Raw genomic sequence first — 13,239 nt, forward strand, 5'->3', positions numbered from 1 at the left:
CATGTGCTCCATTCAAGTTTTGTTCTAAAGATGAAGGTTCTTTTATTCTGTGGACGGAAAGGACTCAAACAAAATTTAGGTATTAGAGAAAGAGAAAAGGAAAGGGAATACAAGTTGGCACAGTTAACAAGCAGATATCAAACTTTAAAATATCATACTATATTTTAATTCTAGATGTAGGAAAGCTAGGGAGTCATATTTGCTTTATCCATGTTATTTTAGGTAGATGACAAATTCTGAGGATAAGAAATGTCCAAGAAATAATATCAAATAAGTCCATCAGATCTATAATGCAGCTCATTTAAAAAATAAAAATAAATAAAAAGAAGAAGAAGATGATAATCCAACAATTCATAGGGTGTGCAGCCATGGAGACAGGAATGTCCAAATTTCATAAAATCAAAAGTTTGAGCAAACACATATGCAACCACAATATTGCCGTAACAAGGCAAGGCTCGAAAACTCAACTTCTTCTTTGAAAAGGAAAAATCTTACCATTTCTACACCATTTCTACCGGTTAGTTTCTCCAACTATTGTCATCAACAAAACAATAAGAGTCCACAATTAATAAGCCCTCTTTTAAGAAAGACCTGCCAAATGGGTAGGGCCTAAAGTAGTAATAGACAACCAATCTCAATCGGTATGAACAACAGATATCTGATGCAATCAAAGCCAATGTAATGTCTGGTGAATATTGAATTAACAAGTGCTAGAATATCAAGGTGGCCTGATACCAATTTGCAAAATTATTAGATATCCAAGGTTCCTGCTTCTTAATGCCATCCTGATGAAACAAATTCACTTCTACAACAAACCATCTTTAATGCAAAAATTCAACAGATGGATCAATGCAGAAAGATTATTCAAAATGATTTTAGGGTGCCTAGAAGGATAGAGATTTTGGGCTAACTTAGCTATGAAACCCTAATTCTTAGAAAATTCCGAGGTAGTTAGGTGGGTAGTTCGATTGTCCACACCAAGGACCTGACCTGTCATCACAATCATAAACAAGAAGACACCATTCAAGATTTTTTGTTTTTATAAAACCAGACAGCAATGCAATACTCAGCTTGTGGGTTCCCAGTTTGCAAAGCCCTGTTAAAAGGACAGTGTAGCAACTGCTGCCAACAAATCAAGTGAATATACTTTGAACCATCTTCATCATAACTTCCATCTAACTTCCATCAAAGAATAGAAAGAAGTAAAGAAGCTAGGTAAAGCTAAAAATTACAGTACACATTCAATTAATTCGGTAACCTTAAGGAGAAAAGCTACTTTCATGGCTTCATGCTATTTTAGTTAGGTTAAACATGATGTGAATCATGGACGGTGTGAAACAACTTACTAAAGTCTGTCCTGCCCTAGATTTTGGATGCACAGAATGGGATAATATAGAGTGCATCAGATCTTTGGATTCTTTCTCATCAACAAACAACGAAAACACACCGACTCTGGTTTATAGAACACTTAATATAGAAACTAGAGATAGTTCATAACCAAACCTTGATGCTTGGTCAAATTGAACTTCAATTTTTGCAAGCCTTTCAACTGGGGACTACACAAGTAAGATTGGGTCATCCTCAATTGGTATTGAAACCTTTGCTTCCACATGCCTACAACAGAAAACTTGTTTATGCAGAAACTAGATTTAGTTTATAACCACCTAATAAAGAACCACTTCATGCTTATTTCAATGAGTAATTAGTACAGAAGTTGAAAATAGTAAGTATGAGAAATCAAAAGGGTAAATTCTGAATTGGTGGAGAGGATGAAAGAGAGGGAACCCTTGGGAGGATGACAGAGTCACAAAGGAGATAATCTCTACTTTGGGATAATGGACATTGAAGCACATGAATAATAATAATAATAATTTCAAGGAACAGCACTATCGTCTTAAGAAACCCAATTTCTTTTGCAGCTCCAACTTTGCTCCCAGAACTAGTTAGTGGAATGCTAGGCCAGCCAACATAACAAAAGTCATTTCCATATTCATAGCAATTAACCATAGCAGAGTATAATATAGTTCCACGGCCTATTTACAATTCAAAATGTTCCAAGGTAACTATTGCTGTAAATTATTCTGCTCAAAACGAAGTCTTCAGTCCAAACTAAAATTGCAGGATAAGTAATGCAAACCATTTGTAAAAGCTAAAGATGTCATCCATTAATTTAACTTCTGGAATGCTGATTTTTAAAATAGCTCATCCATTTATAAGTAGGCATTACCCCGAACTAAGCTCCAAAGCATACACCACATTGGTAATGCTTCCTTGCCACAATATATCAGATTGACAGAAACATAATGTCAACCTCTCCCTTGCCACACACACAAAAGGTACACGGAGAAGGAGAAGAAAACATGAAAAACATTGACACGGGAGATTCAGATAAAGAAATGAGCAAAACGTTCAAACAAAAATATTACGAATACATAACATATCAGATTGTATAGTATATAAATCCTCCTCCACTGCCAGCATGGAAGATGAACATGCTTATTAGTACTTAAAATAAGTTTACAAGATCCTTTGTTACATCTATATGATGTAACATCTATATGATCTCTGATCAAACCACAGTTATATGCTAATTGGTCATATGGATAAACTCACATAGCCATAAATATGCCCAACCCTACAGCTTTGATGCTGCGCCTTTGTCCAAAAACCATGTCAGCTCACCTTCAGGTGAAACCATCTGAACAGGCAGCAAATCAGAAGTTTGATCATCTCCCAGTGCAACATGCACCGCATTGGCTAAATCAGCCCCAGTTAACACAAGTGCAATATCTGAAGACGAGTTGATTAGCGGAAAGGTGAAAGTAATCCTCTGTGGAGGTGGTTTTGGCGAGTCCTTAATGAAAGTAACCCATCTCTTCTTCTCGTGAACAAGAGGATGCCCGGGAAATAGAGAAGCCACATGTCCATCTGGACCCATACCCAATAGCATGAGATCCAATTTAGGAAACCCACTAGCATCTGATAAATTTAGGATCTTGCTGTCAACCAAACTTTTGAGACAAGACTCGTAATCATCAGCTGCACCCTCTGTTGAGAGTGTATCATTGATGGCGATAACATTACCGGGAGGAATCGGTACCTGCCAAAATATGGAATAACTTATGCCTTTTATATGTTTTCAATAGTGTGATAGAGATCATAGAGTAGTATTACAAGTGAAACATTCATAGTAGCATCACATATTCAATATTTGGAAGCTATAGTTCATTACTTACGCAAAGACAAAGAAAGACAATGATCATGAGTAATGACACCCCAAAATGATTGATTACCAAAGGATTAAAAAAAAAAAAAAAAGATGCAAACCCAGTGCACGAGGCTTCCGCCATTGCGGGGTTTGGGGAGGGTTGCATTCTAGCTCATAATTTTGAGAAATGATGGGCAATCAGTTCAGATGTTTAGAACAAGGAACATCACCAATTGGATTCAATCCTCTTATCCGCCGTTCAGCTTTATGTTCTACAGTTTACGATATGTGTTTATTCATGAATCCACAAAGCTTTTCACATTTCAACTTTGCTAACAAAAATTATATGCTCAAAACTGTTCTTCTTAATTAAACTGCATAGCACTCAATATAAAGCACAAAATTTCAAAAGTTAATTAAACAATGGTTGAAAGAAACAATTTTTACTTCATATGACAAAAAGGAACCAGAAATTCTTGAATTATACCTTGGATAGGAAACCGTCACAAGCGAGCTTATAATTGCTATCAATGTGATCCTTAGGAACTACTCTCTCATCCAGCCAAAAGATATACCATTTAGACCAATCCACCGATTCAATGTACGGAGGTTCCAGTAATTTCCTAAAAGATCACCAAAATCAGTTACCATATATCATGCCTAATAAACCTTCTGCACTCTGATGAGCGAGCTGTAATGAAAATGAAAGATAACAACGGTGCGAATCAAGAGCTTCTATGGTTTTTTTTACCTTTTAGACATTTTCTCACCAACCAAACAGAATATGAAGAAATCGATACTGGGAAATTAGAAGGTTACCTGAGCGAGTCGATGAGGGTACCTCCAGAGAGAACGACGGTGAAAGAACCTTTCTCTTTGACATATTTATCCGATAGGTCGGCAATGTATTTGGCCAGATGGATCGCCACCACTTCCTCGGAATCAAACACCTGAACTTTCCCTTTCCCTTTCCCTTTCCCTTTCCCTTCAACAGTGGCCATTTAAGCCGTTGATAAACTTTGCTTCGCACTCAAATTCTTCGAGCCGATCAGTGAGACCTTTTTGATCGAAATTCTTAACAGAAAAGTTGAACTAAGAATAGATTTTTTGGTTGGTGAATTAAAAAGGAGGAGTATATCTTTATGAGAGGGGGGGAAAAATCAAGTTTGGGACTTTATCATCCAAACACTGTTGTGAATCTATAATTGCGTCAATTTTCCGAAAATCTACAACTGCGTCAATATCACGCATATGCACTTGGAACATGCGACTGTTATACCGGATTTACCACCATTGATTTTAGGGTAACAGTGCGATAAACAGAACTGAAGCTAATGGGAATGGAGTTAACTATCTAAATTGTGTAAATTAAGGACAAAAGACTCCCGGAGATAGTAGATTACAAAATTACCCTTAAGTGGAAGGGCACTGTTTCAGTGTTTTAGTGCTTCTATTGTTGATGTGTCAAGCATAATACCAACAACCAGAATAATTAGGACAGTACGACCTTATCAGTATCACAATCATAACCACTTTATCAGTTTAGTGGCACACACCACCCAACACCAATACATTTTAACACCAAACCACCTTACTCACTACTCATGTACAGAACCTCGGACTTCGCCAACCAGCAGCAACCTCCAACTTCGCCGACCAGCCCATGAACATCACCATGGGACAATCAAATTACCCGATTAAATCACGAAATCAACCTCAATTAAATCATTGACGGAGTGAAGCTCTGGATTTTGTAGTTGTCATTGCTACTTGTCCTGTCCCGGCAGCCATGGCTGGCCAGTGACGGAACCAGGAATTATTTTGAGGAGGGGCATTTTTGAAGAATAAAAAAAATTGTAGGCAAATTTGAAAAAAAAAATTGTGAAGTGGGCCATTTTTAAAATTGAGTGGGGTATTTTTTAAAATTTTAATTAAAACTTTAGGTAATAACATAAATTAGAAAACATCCAGAGGAGAAATTAGTGAGGTAAAAATGTGAAGGGGGCATTTTAAAAAATGAGTGGGGGCAATTTTGAAATTTTAATTAAAATAATAGGTAATATAATGTAGATTATAAAAAAATTCAGTTGAGGCATCCGCCCCACTGATCCTGAACTGGTCCGTGGCCATGGCTACTGTTGATGAATGGATCTTCGGAATCCGACGCCACCATGATTGAGCTGTCGACGATGGTTGGGTTTAAAGATTTGAAAAAAAAAAAAAAAAAAAGTGAATGGAATGAAGCTAATGGGAATGGGAGTTAGGGTTAAAGAACATTGGGACTTCAATTTGCGGATGCGAAGTTGGGTGCGTGTGGCAGCGGAGACATATCATTTTGTGTGTTGCGGCAGTTGGAGTTGCTGGTTTGCGCGGAGAATGTTACGGTAGTTGGAGTTGTTGGTTTGCGGAGAATGAGACTGGTGAGATATGGAGATGGCAATGGCGATTTGTTACAAAAAAAATAGGGTTAACAACAAATGACAATTGTGGGTTTTAATTTGGAGATTTTATTCATTTATTTCTTAACATTTATAAGGTAACTTTGTCATTTTGAGATTATATCTTTGCCACGTCACAATCACAAGTCGGAACAGTATGCCTGAGTTTCCTTTAAACAAATTGGGTATTTTAGGGAGGTTTATTGTAAAGATAGAAGTTCAAGGACTTTGTTGGGGAGAGAGTAAAATTTTGGATTTTTTTACACTTTACCCTTGATTGTGAATTCTCTCTCGGGACGTGTGCTTTAGTTTTGAGCAGTGTGTTTGTGTTTGAAACTCCTTAATTTATTCAGAAAAAAATGATAAAATTCACTGAGTACATGGATTATTAAAAAATATTTATTCGGAAGAATTTATAAATTAAATGTTCATCTTTCTATTTTTTAATATCTCATCATAAATGTTTCATATAAAAAATCAAATTATTAATTTTTTTTTTTTTATAACATTATTGATTTAACATTCTTACATTTGAACCTAAAAAACAGTAAACCAGCCTGCTATGACATGATAATTCATTCACTACTAAAATAATAAAAAATATTAAAATTTATCCTTTAAAAAAATTAGATTTCCAATATTTAATTTGAGACTAAAGGAGTAATCAATGGTAATAGATTATTGTTGGTGAAAAACATAAGAGATTAACCCAAGGGTAAAATATAGGAGGTAATCGAAAGCCACTTATGTTCATCATGATGCCTTTTGATGATAATCCACCTGTTTATGATTTGGCAAATTGGCTTAAATCATCTACTAACATTTTTGCAGACCACATCATCATCATCATCATCCCCTCTGCAAGCACGACCCTCTAGAGTAAAATTTCATCTGTATCAGTTGTACATAATGAGAACAGATAATATGATCTGGTACATCTTCTAAGCCTGCTATATATATTATATGACAGTAAATTACTAAAATGAACAAACAAAAAAGTCATTCAGGCTCAGCTGAAGCCGATCGCATAATTTAGCATTCGCATGTACCACTGACTTATACTTGTGGTTTAGGTGTGATCAGTAATAGTGGTGCACAAGTGAGAGCTCCAAGTGCACATTAAAAACAGCTCTGATAAGCACAACATTGTGGTTCAACAATTCACACAAACACAAGATAATAATAAGATACAACTTCCGAGTGCAGTGCCATTCCATTGAGGTAACACAGTTTCAGTTGCAGCCCTTACAAATATAGATTGATTATTTGCCACGTCAAACAACTAATGCAAAGCTAAAACAAGATCAACTGTAACCAAGTGCCACATTCTACTTTATGGTTGAATTTGGGCTCGTTTCCCCTTCAAAACACTATGAAGGAACTGTCACTTAAAAATTTATCTCAAAAATAAAAAGTACGAATCCAACAGGGAAATTGGGTGTAAAGCAATTATCTGTATGTGAGATTCTCTCTTGTTGATATCTAAGATTGCTGGTTCAATCACGGACAGACTTCAGCTTTGACTAAGCTTTTAAAAGAAAAGAAAAAGGATAAACTCACCGCCAAGCCAAAACACATCAGACAATCTATAAATAAACATCATACACAAATCAAAAAGACAAATTACAGAAGCAACTGCCACAAAAGGATATCGACAGAAGATATATAACAAATCAGCTTCCATAATATTCAAATCCTAATTTCCTGCTAGCATGGATGAAGAAAAACAACACACGTCATTAAAACAACAAAATCAATGTGGCCTCTTACCAATTTGAAAAATTATTAGATATCCAAGGTTCCTGCTTCTTAATGCCCACCTGATGAAACAAATTCACTTCTACAACTAACTGTCTTTAATGCAAAATTTCAACAGATGGATCAATGCAGAAAGATTGTTCAAGACGATTTTAGGATGCCAAGAATAGCTACGAACCCTAATTCTTAGAAAATTTTGAGGGAGGTAGGCGGGTTGTTCGATTGTCCACACCAAGGACCTAACCTGTCATCACAATTATAAACAAAAAGACACCATTAAAGATTTTTTGTTTTTTTTTTTGAAACCATACAGCAATGCAATACTCAGCTTGTGGGTTCCCAGTTTGCAAAGCCCTGTTAAAAAGGACAGTGTAGCAACTTCTGCCAACAAATCAAGTGAATATACTTTGAACCATCTTCATCATAACTTCCATCAAAGAATAGAAAGAAGTAAAGAAGCTAGGGAAAGCTAACAATTACAGCACACATTCAATTAATTATGTAAACTTAAAAAGAAAAGCTACTTCCATGGCTTCATGCTATTCCAGTTATGTTTAACATAGGGAAAGCTAACAATTACAGCACACATTCAATTAATTATGTAACCTTAAAAAGAAAAGCTACTTCCATGGCTTCATGCTATTCCAGTTAGTTTAACATGATGTGAATTGTGGATGGTGTGAAACAACTTACTAAAAGTCTGTCCTTCCCTAGGTTTTGGATGCACAGAATGGGATAATATAAAGTGCATCAGATATTTGGATTCTTTCTCATCAACAAACAACGAAAACACACTGACTCTGGTTTATAGAACACTTAATACAGAAACAAGAGATAGTTCATAACCAAACCTCAATGCTTGGTCAAATTGAACTTCCAGTTTTGCAAGCCTTTCAATTGGGGTCTACACAAGTAAGATTGGGTCATCCTCAATTGGTATTGAAACATTTGCTTCCACATGCCTACAACAAAAAGCTTGTTTATGCAGAAACTAGATTTAGTTTATAACCACCTAATAAAGAACCACTTCATGCTAATATCAATGAGTAATCAGTACAGAAGTTGAAAATAGTAAGTATGAGAAATCAAAAGGGTAAGTTCTGAACTGGCGGGGAGAGCATGAAAGAGGGGAACCCTGGGGAGGATGACAGAGTCACGGAGGAGATAATCTCTACTTTGGGATAATGGACATTGGAGCACATGAATAATAATAATAATTTCAAGGAACAGCACTATCGTCTTAAGAAAGCCAATTTCTTTTGCAGCTCCAACTTAGCTTCCAGAACTGGTTAGTGGAATGCTAAGCCAGCCAACATAACAAAGTCATTTCCATATTCATAGCAATTAAAGTAACCATAGCAGAGTATAATATAGTTCTACAGCCTACTTACAATACAAAATGCTCCAAGGTAACTATTGCTGTAAATTATTCTGCTCAAAACAAAGTCTTCAGTCCAAACTAAAAGTGCAGGAGAAGCAATGCAAACCATTTGTAAAAGCTAAAGATGTTATCCATTAATTTAACTTCTGGAATGCTGATTTTTTTAAATAGCTCATCCATTTATAAGTACTAAGCTCCAAAGCAAACACCACATTGGTTATGCTTCCAAGCCTAAGCCTGCTATATATATATATATATATATTATGACAGTAAATTAATTACTAAGATAATAAAGAAAAGTCACTCAGGCTCAGCTGAAGAAGATCACATAATTTAGCATTCGCTTGTCCCATTAACTTATGGTTGTGGTTTAGGTCATCAATAATAGTGCTGCACAAGTGAAAGCTTCAAGTGCACATTTAAAACAGGCTCCGATAAGCACAACATTGAGATTCAACAATTCACACAAACACAAGATAATAATAATATATAACTTCCAAGTGCAGTGCCATTGTCTTGAGGTAACACAGTTTCAGTTGCAGGCCTTACAAATATAGGTTGATTATTTGCCATGTCAGACAACTTGTGCAAAACTAAATCAACTTTAACCAAGTGCCACATTCTACTTTATGGTTTAATTTGGGCTCGTTTCCCCTTCAAAACACAATGAAGGAACTGTCACTTATAAATTTCTCTCAAAGAAAAAGTACAAATCCAACATGAAAATTGGGTGTAAAGCAATTCTCTGCATGTAAGATTCTCTCATGTTGATGATATCTAACATTGCTCGTTCAATCACGTACAGACTTCAGCTCTGACTAAGCTTTTAAAAGAAAAGAAAAAAGAGATAAACTCACCACCAAGCCAAAACACATCCGACATTCAGATTAATCTCCCTGCCCAAAAATAAATAAATAAACATAACAGAGTCACAAAAGGGAAATCAACAGAAGATATATAACAAATCAGCTTCCATATTATTCAAATCCTAATTTCCTGCTAGCATGGATGGAGAAAAACAACAGTGTATTGTTGTATTAACTAGCATCAATACAACAAAATCTTTTAAAAACATCTACAAGATTAATGACCAGACCATGTCATAGAAGATAGATATGCTAAAGCATCATATAGACCAACTCACATAGCTACGTGCATGCCTGGTCGGTCCTATAGCTTTGAAGCTGCTTCCTTGTCCAAAAACCATGTCAATTCCCCTTCAGGTGAAACCAATTGAACAGGAAGCACATCAGAAGTTTGACCATTTCCGAGTGCCACATGCACCGGATGGGCTTTGCTGGCCCCTGGGGCCACGAGTGCAATATGTGCAGAGGAATTGATTACTGGAAAGGTAAAAGTAATCCTCTCTGGAGGTGGTTTTGGTGAATCCTTAATGTAAGTAACCCACTGCTTGTTTTCTTTAACAAGAGGATGCCCGGGGAACAGAGAAGCTACATGTCCATCTGGGCCCATACCTATTAGCATGAGATCAAATTTTGGAAACCCAGTAGCTGCAGACAAATCTATTATCTTTTTATGAACCAAGTGTTTGACACAAGTCTCATAATCATCAGCTGCAGCCTCCGGCGACAGTGCATCATTGATGGAATAAACATTACCGGGAGGAATTGGTACCTGCGGAGAAGTTTTAACATTTCAGATCAGCGGAACAGAATAGTATTACCAATGAAATAGCTACAGAGGAGGAAAGAGAACTATGATCATCTCATTAGTATCTAATATTCAAATCTAGAAGGTCGTCATTCCTAACACATAGTAGGGACAAAAAGGGGGGAAAATCATGGCATTTCTATAATTTTTTAAAACTTAAAAGTGATTTTTTTTCTCTCATGGAAATCAATAAGTCTAAATTAATGAACTCTATGCGCTGGACATTGAGCTGGAATCAATAGTTCAAAAAAACATCAATTCATCATTTAGTCACATGTTGCTCCAAAAGAATTGGCCTCTTTTTTTGGTTTGGAGGAACAATTTAATGAAAACAAAGTCAATTGACCATCATATGCAAACAAGTTAGCTAAGCAAACTATTCTATAATCTTAATATCATTCAGCCCTTGGGCCATCCCTGGTCTTGGTAATTGCCAATTGGATATGAAGGGAGACATTCAGGTTAAAAAAAAAAAAAAGATATGAAGGGAGACTGATTGTGCTTGGTGATCGCCTATGGGGTGGGGTGCTCTAAGAGGCCCGAACCATCAAAAAAATAAATCATTTAGCCCTATATTCCAGGTCATACATCCTATAGACATGTCAGAAGGGAAATTTTTTAAATTGACTTAAATCTTTTTCTTCATTTTTTTGGGCATTCACAACCTTCAATTCAAAGCTTTAAGCGAGTGTAGACACAAAAATATTTTGTTGGCGCAATCAATTGTCTTCTTTTCACAATTTCACAAAAGTCAATACAGCCAGAAAAAAATAATAATAAATAAATAAATAAAAAATCTGATCTTCTCAAATAATACGAAATGCAAAACACTAAATTTGAGAAAAAATAATAATAATAATACGATAATCAACATATATAAAAATAAAAAAAAAATAAAAGCAGAAAGTTTTGAGCTATACCTTGGATAGAAGACCATTGTAAGCGAGCAAATAATTGCTGTCTGGGTGATCCTTAGGAACAACTCTCTCGTCCACCCAAAAGACGTGCCATTTCGACCAGTCCACCGAATCAATATACGGAGGCTCAACTAATTTCCTGAAATCACAACATAAAACAAACACCAAGGTTACTTCCAATTTCAGTCATTAATTTCCCACCTTTTTCTAAGCAACCAAACAGAGTAACGAACAAGAAAAACTTGATTGGAAGAAAAGGAAAATTAAATTAGTTTTGTACCTGAGACACTTGATGAGAGAACCTCCAGAAAACACAACAGTAAAAGCTCCTCTCTCCTTGGCAAATTTATCGGATAGATCGGCTGTGTATTTGGCCACAGACACCGCCAGATCCTCCTCCGAATCGAACACCTGTACCTTCCCTTTCCCTTTCTCAGTCGCAATCTCAGCCATTGATGACTTCGCTTTGCAGTCAAATTTCTTCGATTTCGAGCCGATCAGCAAAACCCCCTTCGGTCCGAGCGAGTAAACAATGGGATTAGGAACGACCGACCTTGGTGTCAGTGGAATGGACGGCGGGGATCGTTGCAGGGTTGGGACGCGAGTGGGGAATGTGCGCAGAGTAGCAGAGAGAGATCGAGAAGAGGAGGCCATGCGTGTAGCGCACCCTTATATATATATATATATATATAGATTATAGACACACACGAGCCAGTTGAGTAACTCAGTGTGTGTACCGACGAGTGAACGTTGAAGTTGTGAATTTTTTGTTTAAGAGTAGGTGGGTGGCGTGGCAAACAATGAAGAGTGCGATTAATTTGTCTCACACGTGGTATAGCTGCATATTAAACACCTATAGTGTCATCAGCCTTGTATTATACAACTCAATTTTAAATTCTGATGAGACGTTAAGTTATTGGGCAGCGGCACCCGTTTCGTGCGACATTAAATCAACAACTAGATCTTGCTGTGATATTAATCGTAATCGTAATTACCTCCTCGGAATATGGGACAAGACACACGTCCATCTAGAAGGGATAGGTCTTGAACGGGATAAGTTTTGAACATACAAGGGAAGTGTTAGTAATACCTAATACTTTAATTTTTAGGGAAGGGTTTGACTAGCAACAAATGTTACCAGGATGGGCCCCATCTTGATGTAGGTTTAGGCTGATTCGAATGGGGAAGTTTTCAAATTAAATCACACAGACTCGGAGTGGATACAATAATGGGCTCCATCCTTGATGCGGGTTTAGGTTGATTCGAATGGGAAGGTTTTTGAGTTAAGTCACGCAGAGCGAAAGTGAACAAGATTGGGCTCCATCCTTGACATGGGCTTATTCGAATGGAGAGGTTTTTGTACTAAGTCAAATAGAGTGAAAATGTATATATGAATGGAAACACGAAAGTAACCAAATTTAAATCATACTGAATGAAAGCGCTTTAAATGTGACTAATAAAACTTTTGGATCGGATCACAAATATTTGGCTCGTGCAGGGCTTGTTTGGTTATATATAGACATATCAATAGATTAGATTTTGATATGAATTGATCAGATTATTTGAATATGAATTGAATAATTCGATAATTCATTAACTTAACAAATCAAATATGAATTAAAAGTAATAGTTTAAATAATGACCATATTTGATTAAACATATATATAATTATATATGTGTGTGTATTATTACAATTTACCATATATGTATGTATATGTATTAGTTATCAATCATTAAATTTATATATATTAATAATTCATTATTAGATTCATTTTGTTGCATAATTATACAACACTCCATTCTACCTAATTTTATAACATGTCAATGGATGTGATTTTGATTCGAACTCGATCTTAAATTCGAGTG

At 36.1% G+C, this 13,239-nt stretch overlaps 2 protein-coding genes across 7 annotated transcripts; both read right to left on the reverse strand.

The window, feature by feature from the left end:
- Positions 1-2,397: 2,397 nt before the first annotated feature.
- LOC132312801 (probable 6-phosphogluconolactonase 4, chloroplastic) lies at positions 2,398-4,553 on the reverse strand. Its single transcript, XM_059811310.1, has 3 exons — positions 4,028-4,553; positions 3,696-3,831; positions 2,398-3,100 (listed from the first exon to the last, which is right to left on the reverse strand). The coding sequence occupies exons 1-3, from the start codon at positions 4,207-4,209 to the stop codon at positions 2,636-2,638; spliced, it is 783 nt and encodes a 260-aa protein (XP_059667293.1). The 5' UTR covers positions 4,210-4,553; the 3' UTR covers positions 2,398-2,635.
- Positions 4,554-6,310: 1,757 nt separating this feature from the next.
- On the reverse strand, positions 6,311-12,125 carry LOC132312800 (probable 6-phosphogluconolactonase 4, chloroplastic). Of its 6 annotated transcripts, none has more exons than XR_009483334.1 (6): positions 11,654-12,125; positions 11,377-11,512; positions 9,930-10,420; positions 9,643-9,681; positions 8,256-8,379; positions 6,311-6,537 (listed from the first exon to the last, which is right to left on the reverse strand). XR_009483334.1 is itself a non-coding variant. In XM_059811309.1 (4 exons), exons 1-3 carry the CDS (start codon positions 12,025-12,027, stop codon positions 9,956-9,958), a joined length of 975 nt encoding a protein of 324 aa, XP_059667292.1. In that variant the 5' UTR covers positions 12,028-12,124; the 3' UTR covers positions 9,246-9,681; positions 9,930-9,955. The 6 variants fall into 6 exon arrangements, 1 of the variants encoding a protein (XP_059667292.1); XR_009483333.1 differs by lacking the exon at positions 6,311-6,537 and adding an exon at positions 7,212-7,648 and having other exon boundaries at positions 8,256-8,366; XR_009483332.1 differs by lacking the exon at positions 6,311-6,537 and adding an exon at positions 7,212-7,648.
- Positions 12,126-13,239: the final 1,114 nt, after the last annotated feature.

The sequence above is a fragment of the Cornus florida genome, unplaced genomic scaffold (assembly GCF_030987335.1).
Source record: "Cornus florida cultivar Cherokee Brave unplaced genomic scaffold, ASM3098733v1 CherokeeBrave_3.0.0_Hap2_Chr06, whole genome shotgun sequence".
Classification (NCBI taxonomy): domain Eukaryota; kingdom Viridiplantae; phylum Streptophyta; class Magnoliopsida; order Cornales; family Cornaceae; genus Cornus; species Cornus florida.

What these genes read in the sequence shown, in the direction of transcription:
- LOC132312801 (XM_059811310.1), bottom strand. Translation starts at nt 4,209, where the DNA reads ATGGCCACTGTTGAAGGGAAAGGGAAAGGGAAAGGGAAAGGGAAAGTT. An exon ending in ACCCTCATCGACTCGCTCAG is followed by an intron (nt 3,832 to 4,027) that starts GTAACCTTCTAA and finishes GTGATCTTTTAG; the next exon opens with GAAATTACTGGAACCTCCGT. An exon ending in GTGACGGTTTCCTATCCAAG is followed by an intron (nt 3,101 to 3,695) that starts GTATAATTCAAG and finishes ATATTTTGGCAG; the next exon opens with GTACCGATTCCTCCCGGTAA.
- LOC132312800 (XM_059811309.1), bottom strand. Translation starts at nt 12,027, where the DNA reads ATGGCCTCCTCTTCTCGATCTCTCTCTGCTACTCTGCGCACATTCCCC. An exon ending in TCTCTCATCAAGTGTCTCAG is followed by an intron (nt 11,513 to 11,653) that starts GTACAAAACTAA and finishes TTGTGATTTCAG; the next exon opens with GAAATTAGTTGAGCCTCCGT. An exon ending in ACAATGGTCTTCTATCCAAG is followed by an intron (nt 10,421 to 11,376) that starts GTATAGCTCAAA and finishes ACTTCTCCGCAG; the next exon opens with GTACCAATTCCTCCCGGTAA.